Source organism: Corvus kubaryi, unplaced genomic scaffold, assembly GCF_017639235.1.
Source record: "Corvus kubaryi isolate FWS band 111438036 unplaced genomic scaffold, C.kubaryi_AGA036_p1.0 37272, whole genome shotgun sequence".
Classification (NCBI taxonomy): domain Eukaryota; kingdom Metazoa; phylum Chordata; class Aves; order Passeriformes; family Corvidae; genus Corvus; species Corvus kubaryi.
This window is the reverse complement of record NW_024581084.1, coordinates 93,982-110,142: the sequence shown is the minus strand read 5'-3', so window position 1 is coordinate 110,142 and position 16,161 is coordinate 93,982. Positions and strand designations below refer to the sequence as shown.

General features: G+C 42.1%; 1 protein-coding gene across 12 annotated transcripts in view; it reads left to right on the top strand.

Annotated features, from left to right (window-relative positions):
• Positions 1-1,616: 1,616 nt before the first annotated feature.
• BPTF (bromodomain PHD finger transcription factor) overlaps positions 1,617-16,161 on the top strand; it is a 54,055-nt gene continuing 39,510 nt past the window's right edge. For 4 of the 12 annotated variants that reach the window (XM_042025463.1, XM_042025458.1, XM_042025455.1 and 1 more), the window contains exons 1-2: positions 1,621-2,429; positions 13,850-14,672. In XM_042025463.1, the coding sequence (XP_041881397.1) occupies positions 1,793-2,429; positions 13,850-14,672 (1,460 nt within the window). In that variant the 5' untranslated portion in view covers positions 1,621-1,792. Of the gene's footprint in view, positions 2,430-13,849; positions 14,673-16,161 lie in introns of all 12 variants that reach the window. The other 8 variants (XM_042025466.1, XM_042025462.1, XM_042025460.1 and 5 more) reach the window with 6 other exon arrangements.

Genomic DNA, 16,161 nt, shown 5'->3' with positions numbered 1-16,161 from the left:
TTGAGTAGAAAGGCATATATAGGGTTGGGCAGTGTTGGCTGCTGCTGTGTGTATCATCCTAAACACACCAGGGCTCTGAGCCTGTGCAGCTGCAACACTGAATAGAAAAGAGCTGCAGATAAAAAGCTGGATATACGAGTGCAAATTGGGCTAAACCCTACTGCCATTGTTGTGTGCTTGATGCTGTGGCAGGTTTGTGGGTTTAATGAGGTGCTCGGCCTGAGCAACAAGTTAATGAACAAAAGGGCTTCAAAAATTACTACAGAAGAATGCAAATTAAATGACACATTGGACATGTTGCTGCCATGCTTGTGGCATGACCAGTGTTGGGTTTTACCTTGCTCAGAAATATAAACAAGGGACTGAGATAAATGAACATGTAAACAGACTGATTCTCTAATGATAAGACTTCTGGCTCTCTGAAATCCCGAAGCTGTCTCAATCTAGCAATGAAAAGGAAGGGTGGTTGTAAGAAATACCAGATGTTTTTGTGCCTTGGGCTGGCTTTCAGTTTGTACTGCTTTTGCTTATGAAACTGATACCCTGAATTCAAGTGGTGGCATTGGAAACCCAACTGTGCAACTGGTTTTTGTTGATTTTTAGATCTTTGTGGGTTCTGGCAAATGAGACAACTAGAGGGAATACAAAATAGACGGAGCCCATCTCTTTCCTAGGGCTCCAGGGAACTGCGGAAACAGCAGAATAGAGGAAGTGGATGGACAAAAACAGTGATGGTGGGTCCCTATGTGATCTCAGTGTTTGCTTTACACAGGCGCTGGCTGTGTAAGGGCAAGCTCTAAGAGGGGTTTAATGGGTGAGGAGTCAAAGCACGGCCAGAGATGAGTGTCAGTGGTCAGGAGAGCTGCTTAGTGCCGATGCAGGGGGGAAGCCTCTCCCGAGGGGACACCCTCGGGCGGGGGATGAAGACCCCCGTGGGGAGCCCCTGCCTGGGGGCCGGCGCGCACCCGACGGGCCTGGGGGCTCCCCTGGGGCGCGGGTCGAGCTCCGGGAGAGACCCCGGCCACGGACCCAGCGACTCTGGTGTGGGGAGAGGGGGCAGGGCCGGCTGAGCGAGCGGCGGTGTCGGGACCGTGAGCTGGGGCAGGGGGCGCGCCGGGTGCCGGCGGAGGGGAAAGCGGAGCATAAGGGGGCAAGGGGCGGTGCCGGTGCCTGCGGTTGGTGCCGGGTTCGGGGTCAGTGGTGGGAGTCGCTGCCGGGTTCAGGTTGGGGGTCGGTGCCGTTGTCGGTGCCTGGGGTCGGTGCCGGGTTCGAGGTCAGTGGTGGGAGTCGCTGCCGGGTTCCGGCTGGGGGTCGGTGCCGTTGTCGGTGCCTGGGGTCGATGTCGGTGCCGGTGTCGGATCCGGGGCCGGTGCTCGGTGCCGGGTTCGGGTTCGGTCCGGGCTTTGTATCCGTGTCGGGCTGGGTGCTGCGTCCGGGGGTCGGGGGGCCGCCCCATCGCGGCGGCTCCCTCACGGCCGTGACGGGCGCGCCCCCTGGCGGCGGCGGCGGGCGCGGCGGTCACGTGAGGCGCTCGGGGCCTGGTGCCGCTTCCCCCAGTCAGCGCGGAGCGGCCGAGGCGCAGGCGGGGAACAAGATGGCGGCCGGCGGCGATCCGGAGCGGGGCGCCGGCGATTCGCGTTGAGCCGCGGCCCGCTCGGCCAGGCCCCCCCCCCCCCGCCCCGGCCCCGCGCCCTCCGCGGGGCGCGGAGCTTGCCCGTAGCCGCCTGTCCGGACTCCGAGCGCCCTCCCGAGCCGCCCTTCCCCTCCCTTCCCCCTCGGCCAGCGCCCAGCGATGCGGGGCCGGCGCGGCAGGCCGCCCAAACAGCAGCAGCCGGCGGCGGCCGCCGCTCCAGCGAGCGCCCCGGCTCCAGCGGGCCCCATCGGCGGGCTGCGCTCCCGGCAGCGCGGCAGCAGCCGCGGCAGGTGGGCGGCCGCGGCCCAGGCGGAGACGGCGGGGCCCAAGCAGAAGGGAGCCGGCGCTGCCCAGGCCTCGTCGCCCGCCGCCGCCGCCTCGCCCAGGGGGGGCGGCAAGAGGAAGGCGGGCGGCGGCGGCAGCAGCACCCCCGGTGGGGGAGGCAGCGGCGGTAAGGGCAGGGGCAGGGCCGGGGCGGCAGGAGCAGGGGGAGGAGGAGGCGCAGGAGGCAGCTGCAACAGCCCAGGCAGGGCTGCCTCGTCCAGGAGGAGCATCAGTAAAGTGGTGTACGACGATCATGAGAGCGAGGAGGAGGAGGAGAGCATGGTGTCCGAGGAGGAGGAGGAGGGAGACCCCGAGGATAACCAGGACTCCGAGGAGGAAGAGGAGGAGGAGATAATGGAGGAGGAGGACGACGACGACTCTGACTACCCCGAAGAGATGGAGGATGAAGATGATGCCAGTTATTGCACTGAGAGCAGCTTCAGGAGCCACAGCACCTACAGCAGCACCCCAGGTAGAGAGTCCATGGGCGAACTCATACAAGTCGAGGGCACCCCACATGCTCCCTCTAGGTTGGCAGATACGGTCCGTACTCCCATGCGAGGATGTGAGGGATGTCCGCAAGCACTCCCAGGGAGAGGGGTATGCAAATAACCACTGGCAACCCCGGGGACGTTGGGAGCATTGGAAGATGCTCACAAACGCGTGCACGGAGAGGAGCAGGGAGGGCGGGCGGCACTTGCTGGAACAAGGGGATGCTTTGCAAATGTTCGTGAGGAACCTGGTGGCTGCAGAAATGCGCGACCCACCAGGACGTGTTGCAGACAATGTCAAAAGTGTGTGGAGCATTCACTTTAAATTTAAAAACAAGGGAAACGAGAGGCATGCCTTGCAAAGAGGTCCTTTCAGTTAAATACAGGAAAGGCTGGCTTGTGCTTGCAAATATAGCTTGATGTTGAAAGGAAAGGAAGCACATGTAAGTTGAAGTGACTTTAATAAACCAAAAAACCGTAAACACCGAGAATTTTAAGGCTCTTGAGATCAGAGCTATAACTGGATCCAGCATTTACTGGCTTTAAGACAAAAGTAGCTTTCCAAGGAGGGAAATGAGGTGCATTGTTCAAAATGGAGATTGCATTGTTATAGTTTGGGGAAAAGTGCACAGGGCCTCATTGCAAGGATGTAAACCTAGTTTTAGTTCAACACAAAGATTAAAAGATGGAGGTTGAGTCAGAGGTCTTGCATTTAAATACTGTGTTTATCTTAAAATATAGCAACCTTTAAAACTCATATTGGGGTTAAAATTCATTCAACATAATAGTGGTTTTTTTTTTCTTTTTAATTCTAGTGGAAAATTTGGGAAATTTTTAAGGCCTGCATTTCTGTTTGTCCTTAATTGGTTCATTCACCAAGGTTCAAAAATTCTTTTATTTAAACTTAAGCCAAATAAACTTTGGATTTATTTGAACTCATTCCAGAATGGCGTTCAAGCTTAGAATTTTTTTTTTTTTTAAGTGTCTGAACCAGGAGAGTAGTTCAACTTAGAGGTAACCTGGTATGATTTGGGCTACAGGATGGCAGACACTGATGTTGTACGAGTATTTGGCCAGTCTGGAAGAGGGGAGGAACAGGTTGTTGGTGTGAATGCATTGCATCCTAATTAAAAAAGGAGTGTAGATCCGAGTAGTTAGCTGAGGACTTTTAAAAAGGGGGAAGTACTGGCTGCTAGATTTGTCTTTATTTGCGTGAGTTAATGATATCGGTTTATTCTGTGACTTCATAATAGTACTTTAAAAAGCTCTGTGTGTTTGTCTGTATGTATATTTTAAACTTATATCCATATGCTCAAGAACCTAAATGAATCAAAATGAGCACATACATTACTAAATCTGTTTAGAGATAATTTTTTAAAGATGTTAGTTTACCTGTTGCAGTAATGTCCTGCAATCAGATTGAAATTTTTTGAATATTTATTACTCAAAGATTGAGATCTGGCTTCATGGAAGAAAAAAGCTCCAAAATACTCTCTTGACTTTTAACTCTCCATTTTCTGCTTAGTTGTGATAACTTAATTTCTATTACTTTTTTTGGGAATGCTTATGTCAGGGAAATAATATTTTTATGATTTTAGCTGACTAGGTCAGGATAATATTTTTTACATGAGCATCCAGGTTTAAAATGAGTTCTGCAGAGAATGGGTGTATGCCATTTTTCAAATGTGCTAAGTGTTTTGGCAAATCAGAAGATAGGTCTGTGTGCATTGTTGTACAAGCATAGACAGGTTTTATGTGGTATTTAGATGTATCAGAAACCATTTTGATAATTCATATGCTTATTTCTCACTTGGTCAGAATGACTTCAGTTAACTTTTTTGAGAGACGTGTCAGTGTAAGGATTTTTATCCGTAGGTGATTTTGCTCTGTATTGAGTTTTTGAGAGTTAAAATGTTTGTGTTGTTATTTTGGCAATTTACTGGTGGTTCTCATTAGTTCAGTGTTTGCCTAAAGGTCACACTCCCTCCTTCCCTATCTCCCAGACACTCCCATGTCCTTTTACGAAAAAAGTACAAACTTTTCATTCAGGCAGCTCAGTCCATGTCTCATCCTGGACAAACACCTGCTTTGGGACCGTGGCTCTGCAGGGGTGGCACTGATGGAAATCTCAGTCTTGTCATAGTCCAGCAAGAGTTGCTGGACACCAGAGCAGCATTGATAGGCAAGGAAGTGCTTTATTTCTCATCAGTATTTCTGTGTCTGATGGGGGCCAGTGCAGAGAGGAGGTTAAGAGCAGGGCAGGGGTCCAGAGCTGTGTCTCCAGTGTTCCTGCAGGGGCTCCAGAGCTGTTTGACTGGCGTGCACTCCGAGCCAGAGTTGGTCCTCAGCTGTGTTTAGATACAGGGGGGATTATTTCCTATCCTTGTCTTCAAGCCAGTGAGATTGTAACACAGTGGCAGAGTTCCCATGCTGAGCTGGAGGGCTTGAAGGAGTGTCTCCTCCCTTGGCTTAAACTGCCTCCTGACAGAATTGTGCAGGTTTTTTACCAGAAGAGATGATGAACAATCCTTCTCCTCTTATCTTCTCTCAGTCAGTGCAACCTGAGTTACAACCACTTTCAGGATGTAGTCTTAGGGGCTGAAGACTGTTTTTGAGAGCAGGGTATTGAATAATTGCCATTCCAGTCAAACTTCTGCCAACTAAGCTTTTACACATTCCACTTAAGTGGGGGACAGTTTTTTTTAACTTAGTTAAGCAATGAATTAAAAGATCGCAGAGCAATGTGTCTGGCCAAGAAAGCCTCAGGTTTTGTGCTCTGACTGGGAGCTTATGCTTTATCTTGAACTTAGATGTAGAAGTACTTTCTACTATAATATGATAGTGAAATTAATATTGTTATAATATAAAATAATATTATCAAACTATTTAAAGAAGCAAAATCTTAGAAAAGATAAAATGTCTTTAATATACCACTTAGTCATGGTACAGTAAAAACATACTGTGTGAATAACAGTTACTTCTTTTTCTTCTGCTGGATGTACTTTTGGTAGAGGGATTTTGTGTGTTTGTAATGTCCCTTCCCTCTCACCCCTTTGTATCCCCAGAAGGTGGATGAACTGTTAGGATAGGTATCCTCTATATCTTGTATCACTAAACATTTTTGCCGTTCCCTGTCCACTGTAAATTCTACTTGAGGCTTGTCACCGTTGCATTACAGTTACTAAGTATTTTTCATATGTTGAATAATTTTAAGAGAAGGGTTTAATCAAGGTGCCTAGAAGTCCTTCATTTTTTGTTTCTTGATTTTTCTTCATCAGAAACTGGGAAAACTAGTTTTAGGAAGAGCTATACATCTAGATTTCATCTGAGATCATCATCAGTGTGTCAAACAAGCAAATGCACAACACTGGAGTTGGGAGCCAAAATATTTATCTTAAAATACATTAAATAATATTTTTAGATGGATTTTGCTAGTCTGAGCATTTGCAGGGATTGACCATTGCTTCTATTAACCAGTTACTTCACAGTGTGCTTTTATCTTCAGAGTGAAAGAATTTAGCAGGAAACCACGTGCTGCATTTGGGTGTCTGTAGTAATTTTTTATCTGCTCTTGAAGAATTGTCTAAGTGGAGCCACTGAGATACAACATTAAGATATGCAGCCTCTTTTGTCTGCCATGTGAGAAGATTTACCAGCCTCCCAAACATCTTACCTGGGGTACCCTCTTCTCTAAATTAAACCTGGCATGCTCTTAGTTTACCATTTAGTGATCTGCACTTTGATTTGTGCTCTAGAGGGAACGGTCAGTAGTTCATCATGCCAGTCATGAAAAATGTAGAAGAAGAGTTTTAACAAAGAAATTGTGTAGAAGGCCAGAGGACTAAATTTGGGCTGATCCTGCTGTATTGACTTGTAAATTGGCAGCTTATCTGAAGAGAGCTTTGTCACTTCAGTCATCTCAGAAGCTCTAAGCAGCAAATATCTCACCTGTATACAAGTATGTGTGTTGTAAAAGAGTAATTTCATGTGCTGCAGATGACTTTATTGTGCAAACTTTTTTTGTAGATCTGCAGTAAAATTCTGTAAGTGCTCATTGTGTTGCATGGAACAGGTGTAAGGTGAATAAACGTGGATTTTAGTAGGTTGGGGCTGGCTCTCAGCGCTCACTAACTTCTGAAATTACAGCTTATCCTGAGTGTGTCCCGAGAAATTGTTTAACTCTTTCTGAGAATCATTCTGTTAGTGCTATCTGTGGTTTTGGTTGGATTTTTTTCTTTGCCTGGGTTCTAGGCACAAAAGGGTTGTGCCTCCAAGTCCTTCTCGGAGTGATCTCATCTGCTGCTTGTCTTGCATTAGTTATCCGAATGTTAAAACGATGCTATAGAATATAGGAGGCTTTGTATTCCTGGCTCCTGAGGGAGTGCTGATGGCCATAATGTTGAGAAATTAAATTCTTCATGTCAAATCAGTCGAGAACCCTAGTTTGGTTTAAAAGTGTACTGCTGACAGGTGTGCAAACTGAAAAAAAAAGCAGGCAAAAGTTTTACTGTTTTAAAAGAACATAAGGACATACTTTTGTACAAGGCAAGGTAGGAGTCGAACTTTACTTAGGAACACGTGTGAGAATTTGTGTGATGTGAGTGCACTCAGGATCTAGCCTAATAACCAGTTATTTTTTCATTTGTGTTTCAACTTCCAAAGCTTTTGTGGTGATTGGAATGCCTCATTTTTAATGTTGGCTTAGTTTTTTAAGTTTAATCTTATTTATTCTGTTCTCCAGACAAAATAAATAAATTTGGGTTAAGTGTGATTACTGCAGAGCAATATTCAAATTGGATCTTCATCTACAAGTAGTTACAAATGCATCTTATTCTTTCAGAAAGTTTTTCTGGAGAGACTGTTTGACTTGTGATTATTAGAAACATGATTATCATGTTGTCATTTTTAAAAGGGAAAAAAGTGTTTTGTAAAAGTCAAAGCCTTTAATTTCAGCCCATCCCAAGAAAAAGATTTAGATTTTTCTATTTGGGCACTGCTTTTCATAATATATTCTTATTTTATGTTAAACTCATCCATTTTACTGCTTTTTTTTCTTTGGTGGAAGCTGAGCCAATGTTCTCCCAAGAGGTTGACTTTGAATTAAAGAACCAGTTTGGATATTGCTGTGGCAAACATGCAGCTCTATCCAGTTTCTGCATTCTGCTGTGAAAGGAAAGAAAAAAATACAAAAAAGGTTCTCTTACACATTATCATCAACTGTTTCCAGTTTTCTCAGTGATATCTAACAAAAACTTCTGTGTTGCTATGCAGTCCCATTTGAAACGTTCCTGGTACAAAGCAATAATATGGGACAGCAAGTGTGTGTTTATTAAAACCAAACCAAAATAGGAGGGTCTCAGGGAGTTTGAGGGCAGTCAAAAGGCAAAGTTTCCAGGAGGAAGGAAAATGTCGGAGAGGGCGTCTTCTCTAAGGAGTGCTCATGCTTCCAGAACATCATATATAACTGCCAGCTGGTCTTTATGTTGAAAAGTTTTTGCAGTGACTCACGATCTGGAAAACAAAACCAGCCCAGTTCTACTTTACTAAAGATGAACTTTCGTGTAAGTGTAGTGTGGTTTGACTTGGCTCATGGAACTTGAAGCCAAAATTTAAATCTTTTTTTGGGAAAATTGAAAGTCTTTTCAGGGGTCAATTAGTGGAGTGTGACTGGAGGGGTGGGGGTTTGTTCTGTATTTTCCCCCCTCCTGTGACAGGTTGCTGAAGTATCTGAAACTCCTAGGTATCTTTTCTCTCCCCAATGCTTCTACCAAGTTTATCTTCTCCATGGCAGCTGTCATCAGGAACTCTGAGCTGGAGAGCCCAAGTGCTGAGAAATTATGAGGAAGGGAAAGTTCTTAGAGAAGAGAAATGAGACCAGCTGTGAACTTTCAAATCAAGAGAGGCTGGAACCAGTGTTTATTTTTCAGGTCAGATTAATGCAGCCACCACTCTGTCCCTGTTTAAACAAGACAGTGGTCTGAAGGACCTCCATCCATCAGTCCAGTATTTGAAATATGTTGGATTGAAAGCCTGTGTTTTCTGGAGCGGAGGGATGTGTAACGTCAGTGAGACAAGGCAGAACTGGATTTTGGTGATTTTTGTTAGCCTACACGTGTATGGTGATTGAATACAACTAAAGCTGAGGAGCCTGAAAGTGATTTAGTTGTGATACAATCTTTTTGTATTCTGGACAGTGATGTCTATAGTTAATTCAGGTACTCTGTTTACATAAACCAGCAGATGTGTTAAAGATGGTTAAAGTAGTTTTAAATTCTGTATTCTCCTGAGGTAAAGAGTAGATATGACTTTCCCTTTTCTTCTTTCAGTCTGTGAATGAAAAGAGAGGCAAGGGGTTTGGTCCTTTTAAATTGTTTCATTTCTAAATTCTGAAAGGTTGAATTGATGGAAGTGAAAAAAAATAAAGCAGTGGTTTGGGGTTTTTAAGTAAATTCTGGTTTTGGGCATTCAGACGGTTACTTGAGTAACTTTGTTTTATTTCAAATATCATTAGTGTGTTGGCTTAAATATTTGTAATATAAATTATTTTAGTAGATTATCCTAAGTGTAGACTGTAATTATCAGTATCTATAATTAAATGTGCCATGGGAATAGAATTGTTTACCCTTTAATCTTAATTACAGGCAGCTCTTCAACTAGGGACGGGTAACCACTGCAGACTGCTTCAGCACTTGGGGAGATGATCAGTGAAGGATTTGCCATTTAAAAGAATTTTGTGCTAGATAGAAATGTAGTGCTGAGACACTCGAGGGGATCCGGATCCTGTCAGTAGTCCAGCTGTGGCAGCAGGAGGCTGTTGGCAAATCTATTTTTTTCCTCCAAATAGAGCTATGGAATTTGAGTGGTGTAGAAGTGGACATTTTCTGCCTTTGTATTGCCTCAAATGTAGAGGTAAAATTTGATTCAGACTTAGTTAATATGCAGAAACTATCTCAGAAGTATCCAATTTGCATGTAATAAAACTTGAGTACGTTTTGGGAAACTTCAGTGTGGGTAAATTGAGAGTAGATTTCTTGAATTGAGAGTAGTTACATGAAGCTTCAGTTTAAAGTGTGGTCAGTCAAGTGGTGGTGCTTAAAGGAGAGGGAAGCTGCCAGTGCACCTGCTCTGCAATCCTCTTCATGGATTTGGGGTTAAACAAAATAGTACATACTGCAATTTCTATTTAAAACAAAAATTCCCTGTCGGGGCCCAAATACTTGACAAATGACAACAAATTAAAAAAAAAAAAAAAAAGTTGTCAAATCCTAGTATCTCTAAAATAATTTAAACCAAAATAAAGTGTTTGAAGTGGCCAGAGTTCTTTGTTGGGCTGTGGGTTTTTTGTGTCTGCCAGTGAATGTCAAATTTAAATATTGGTCCACTTGCCTCATGAAAAAGAAGATTGTCTTTGAAAGTGAAGAGCTTGAAAAATTGGTTATGTTTATGGTAGGAAGACATTTTTCAACGTTTGAGGGATTTTGTGTTTATGAGGCACAGTTGGGTAAAAATGGACTGTGATCTTCAGAAACCTTCACACAGGAGGTGGAACTGCTCTGAAGCAGGGTGAGCTCTGTGGGTTGTCGGTGCACTGAAAAATCAGCAGTGAAGAAAGGTTGTCCACCCAACCAGTAAAATACCAACATTTCAGCTCAAAAAAGAGACATGTAGCACTTTGACATCATTATATCATATTCCACTGACCTGCACTTTTAATTTCAGTTCAGCAGCCACTTACAATGCTTCAAGATTTATGAGCACCTTGGCAGAGAGTGTCCATCCTTTTCACTGGAGATTATTAGACTGCTTGGGTTTGTTGGTTTGGGCTTTTGAGGTTTTTTTAAAAGGTGTCTGAGTGTTTCTTGAGATCACAGTTGATGTATTGGTCAGTAATACATTTAAGCACAAATTGCTTGGAATTTCTGAATTCCCAAATCACACTTTGTGATTCTCTTCTCAACTTCTGATTCTCTTCAACCCCAGTACAGAGAATATTAATAACAAATTGAAAGTGAAATTGGAAAGAAAAAAAGCCAGCATAAAAAGATTTGAAATACTGTGCCATCAAGTCATTCAAGAAAAATAGTTTCTTTCTAAATATTCTGCATCTTTGAATACTTGCCTTTTTTAGCTCTGGAAACCAGTTTATATTTAGTCTAGAATTGTTCAGAGCAGTTCAGTGTCCGAAAAGAAATTATTTGAGCTCTTGAGCTGTGGTGTGTGGTTTCCAGTGTGGATGGGGAGTGTTGAGGTGCGCAATATCATAATGTGCTGCAACTGTGTGGCCTAACACAAATGAAGCACACATTTTATAATGCAGTGTTCTTTTCCTGTTGTCTGTTTTACTATTGCTTTTGAAATTTCTGTTCTTTATACCAAAGAAAACATGAAAATACATAAATTGATTTAAGTGACTAATGCAGCCGTAGGGTTGCGTTGTGCTTGCACCAAAGTACAGTTCTTTATTATGCTATTGTGACATATTTGTATCCCAATAACACATTTCTTCTAGATCTCTAATTGTACCAATGTGCTTCCTTTGTAAGAGGAAGTGTTAGAGACTAACTTCTTCAGAACAAATTAGGAATGCCTTGTTTTAAGGTTCTTTTTTTATTCCCCTATTAATTTCACGTGGCAAATATGCGAATGGCCTCCTTGCACCAGGAGAGGTTTGGATTATATATTAGGAAACTTTGTTTCGCTGAAAGGGTTGTAAAGCACTGAACCAGGCTGCTCAGGAAACTGGTGTAAGTCATCACCCCTGGAGGTGTTCAAAAATGTGTGGATATGGCACTTGAGGACATGGTGGTGAGGCTGGGCTGATGGTTGGGCTTGATCTTGAAGGTGTTTCCCAACCTTAATAACTCTGTGATTCCATACCATGGTTATCTCATGTGAAAGAGACATCAGCAAAATTGGTATATTGGGAGTCCATTTGTTTCAGCAGTATTCCTTCACTGTGGTTTATCTTTGTCTAAAATTCCTGGGGGGATTTGTCACTTCTGATTAATTCAGGTAAAGCAGGGTTAACACCCTTGCTGCTCCCTTTCTTGAAGGGCTGTTTTACGGCTTTACTGCATGACAGACACGTTTTTTCTGCTACAGTTGCAAACACTGGAAAGAATCCTGGTTGATAGCTTTGCTGTTTTTTGTGATATTTGGACTCTGTGAGGGCCATCACTGATTTCAGAATATCTGTTCGGTGGAGGTGGTGGTGTTGTCTTGCATGGCCAACTAGGACTGCAATGTTGAAGGAAGCTTCAGGACCCTGAAGTAGTTTATTGTGGGAATGTGTCTTTTTTTTGCTTTGGGGTCTTTTAATTAAACCAGCTGTGCCTTATGCATATATGATTTTGGATCATGGTGATAGAAAAGTTGAGTTTAATCTAGAGAACACTTGCTTTGTGCGTGGCTGTGAAACTCCTTTGTCTTTGTGTGTTTGCCATGATTAAACATTTTCCACTGATTTGTGCAGAGGCATGTTGGAAGAGAGTCATAGAAACATTCTTTCATTTTCCACAGTCAGAACTCAAACTTCGCTAAACTTGGAAAGTTATTTTTATCCACAGATGATGTTGACCTACTACTTCTGTAATGGAAACATCTTGCAGTTCATCTTCTGTATTGTTTGGGTGTGTGATTTGTTGCATAAGATTTCATTCTTTAACGTTGGAAAGGGAGAGCTAGCTGTATCTGGTGCCCTCTTGCCATACCAGCCTAAGGGTTGATTTATTTCTCTGGAATCATTTGTTGTGCATCAGAATGTTTCTTAGAGTAGCTTTTCTTTCTGGTAACTATTTTTTTCCCCCTTTTCAATGCTTTAAAGTTTTAATGATGGTGTTTCAGGTTCAGCAGGCTCTGCCTTAGCAGATCTTCTCCCATATTAGATTTATTTTCTGTATTTCTGGGAGTATCGAAGGGAGTAGGGTGGGTTGAAAAGTGCTACAGAGAACTATTTCCTCTTAACGGTAACATCCAAGCTGAGATAAAGTTCACTTTATCTCTCAATTTCCTTGAACCTATTTTTGGAGAGGTCTGTTATTTGCAGAATTTGGTCAAGAAGTTATGATTGTGAATCTTAAAATTCCAGACTACTGGTTGTGTCACTCTTCAGTCTCAGAACACACAAAGTTTAATACATGTCACATTTTAATGAAGTGTGTGTGTGCTATGGACAACTGTAGTTTTCCTTTGGATTATCTCTGTGAATGAAATGCATCCTGCTGACACTTCCCTATGGACAACGGATAATTTTGAAGTTTAATTGTTGACCAGAATCTTAGTATGCTTAGTAAGAGGACCTAAAACCAGCTTTCATCTCAGTTCTTAGATTAAACTTAGATGATGGTTTATGAGATTTTCTCAACTTGTTTTTTTTCTATAAAGGGAAATAAGTTTAATGAATGCATCTAAAACTTTTAACTGGTAGCTGAGAAATAGTTGCTTGTAGCTGGTTATTTTGATAGAAGATTAAAATATTTCATCTGTCGGGTAGTGTCACAAAAATTTTCCTCTTTTATTTTTCCTTCTGCTTGGCATCAAGGATAGTGGAATTAAAGGGAAGAAAGTGTAGCATCCTATCTGAATTAGCATCTGAGACTGAATTGATTATGCTCAGTGTCTTTTCTTTTAGGTAATAAAACAGCTCTTTAGATTAGCTTTTTTTGGTAAGCTTGTCCTTGAATAATTTTGCTTCCTCATTCTGTGGGTATGGTTCCTGTTTTATTGAAGCATGAGGGTGGGTTGGGGTGGTTTTTTTGTTTGTTTGTTTTGAAAAATTGAGAATTTTTGAAATATTTTCATAAAACATCACATTTACCTTCTGGTTTTGGTTTGTAGGTAGCCAGGAGAAATATTCTAGTTAGAAAGCAGTGGGCAATGCACTTCAGGTTCTCTTTTGTATTTTAATTTGATTGAAATTGATGTTCTAAGACATCTGCCTGAAATGAGATTTCCTGGATGCTGTTGCTGGATAGGAGAATAACTTGCAATAATTTAATACAAAATATCTGTTTGGAGCTTTATGCTTGGAGTTTAAACTAGTCATGCTGAATAAAATTGAGAAAAAATTATTATTTTGGCTGCGGGAAATGTCTTTCTTTTTAAGTAGTTTAAACAATTACATTTCTAGATTTCATTTTAAAGATTCAGTAGATGTATATTGTATGGGAAATGCAATTCCTGTATGTGTCTGAAGCAAAACTTCAGGTATCTTGTGTTTTGTTTTCATACTATTAGTTAAAGTATATATATAAAGTAGGTGAGTTAACACATTCATGTAACTGTGAAGCTTGTGAAGCCTTAATTTGCATTAGTTCAGAATGTTAGCGCAGTGACTGATGATAGATGTTTAAACACATTGGCCTGTGAACAGCAAAATTCTTACTGTTGTTTTTTATTCCAGGTAGGAGAAGACAAAGAGCACATCGTCCTCGTTCTCCAATATTGGAAGAAAAAGATATCCCACCCTTGGAGTTTCCTAAATCCTCAGAGGACTTAATGGTGCCTAGTGAGCATATAATGAATGTTATTGCCATCTATGAGGTACTAAGGAACTTTGGCACTGTTTTGCGCCTCTCTCCTTTTCGTTTTGAGGACTTCTGTGCTGCTCTGGTAAGTCAAGAGCAGTGCACACTTATGGCAGAGATGCATATAGTGCTGTTAAAAGCAGTTTTACGTGAAGAAGACACTTCAAATACTACCTTTGGACCTGCTGACCTCAAAGATAGCGTTAATTCCACTTTGTATTTCATAGATGGAATGACGTGGCCAGAGGTTCTGCGGGTATATTGTGAGAGTGACAAGGAATACCATCATGTTCTTCCTTACCAAGAGACAGAGGACTATCCTTATGGACCAGTAGAGAGTAAAATCAAAGTTCTGCAGTTCTTAGTGGATCAGTTTCTTACCACAAACATTGCACGTGAGGAGTTAATGTCAGAAGGTGTTATTCAGTATGATGATCATTGTAGGGTTTGTCACAAACTTGGGGATTTGCTTTGCTGTGAGACTTGCTCAGCCGTGTACCACTTGGAGTGTGTGAAACCCCCTCTGGAGGAGGTGCCAGAAGACGAGTGGCAGTGCGAGGTCTGCGTGGCACATAAGGTGCCTGGAGTGACTGACTGTGTGGCTGAAATCCAAAAAAACAAACCATACATCCGACACGAACCTATTGGATATGACAGGCATAGGCGGAAATACTGGTTCCTGAACAGGAGAATCATCATGTAAGTCAACTAATCGCGTAATTTCTGAACAATAATATTGTGTTTTTAATACATCATGTAAATTGCTGTTGCCATCTTAAAATTGTTCTTTCTTTAGATAAGGCCGTTGCTTGCTGTTTTGTAAGGAGATTACTAAAGAACATGGAAATAATCCACATTTATCCAAAATTAATATTCTCATAATCTATACATTAAAAGGAAATTTTAAAAGGGCCTCAGGCTTAATATTAATGTGCTAAAACACATGAATGTGAGGAAAAGAAAGGGAATTTTAATGACAACTCCCCAGTTTCTTGTAAAAGTTACTGAAGAGAACTTTGATTCTTTCTATGATCACATGGTGTGTAGGACAGACACTACTTGTGGTCTGTCACCTGCTTAAGCAGTGTTTGGCTGCCAGGTTCTGGTACCAGTTTGATGCTCTGCCTTTGAAGCTGAAACTTTCAGAGATGCTCAAAGGGATTCACTGTTACTAGAAATGCAGAAAATGTTGTGTTGAACATTTCTGTTGTGCAGAGAAAGTCAAGAAGATATGCCTGTCTTCGAGGGAGGTACTGTGTGTGCTTCACACAATTTCCTGTTACTGGTTAGTCTCAAGATACAAATTTACCTCAAAATACTAATAGTAATCAAACCCTTGCTAGTGAGGGCATTGCGCCCTGGATTTTACCTGAAAAGTTGAATCTGAAATTATAAAAACACTTCCTACGTTTTTCACAGGAAGATAGCTAAACATTGGTTTTCTCATAAAAGACGGTTCTTATCTAGTTGTTCTCATAATGGAGGAGAAATAATATTTAAGTGAAATCAGTGCTATTGTTAAATTAGGAGAAATAGAGATTTTACCAGAGCTCTGTAAACAGTTTTCCATTCAGTGTTACGGAGAAAATAAACCACAGCTGGGTACCTCACAGAATTTCATACAAAGCAGGTTATAGTGAAATGTTAAGATAGTAGCTAGTGTGTTTAAAAGGGACTGTGAGGTCTGATGATGATGTTACATCTTGCAAAGAAGACACTTCTAAGGACTCATGGTATTCCTTTAAAATGTGGGGCTGTTTCTCTGGGGTATTGTCAGCTGATGGTTTAAGTATTAATTATCTCTGCTCTGTTTCCTCTGTTCTTCTTTCATATTTGTAAAAAAAGAGTCCATGTTTGATCTTTTTTAGTTTCTCTGGGTTATAAATGTTACAGTGGTGTCAAGAAACCTTTCGAAGAATGCAGGGAATCTTTTATACTCTCCTCTTTTTTTGCTATATATACATACGCTCCATGTTTATACTCAGCCACATGCTCCACAGTAAGGGGTGGATCATTCAGGTGGTTCACCAGATGTGATGGGCACCTGAAGCTGTGGATATTCAAATTCGTCCATTGCCTCATGCAGAATTTCCTACCTTTTGTTTTCAGAAAATGTGTTGAAATTTGGATTTTCACAAAAAGCCTGATTGTGAAGGACATGTAACTGGGATTCTTTTTGCTCTAGTTA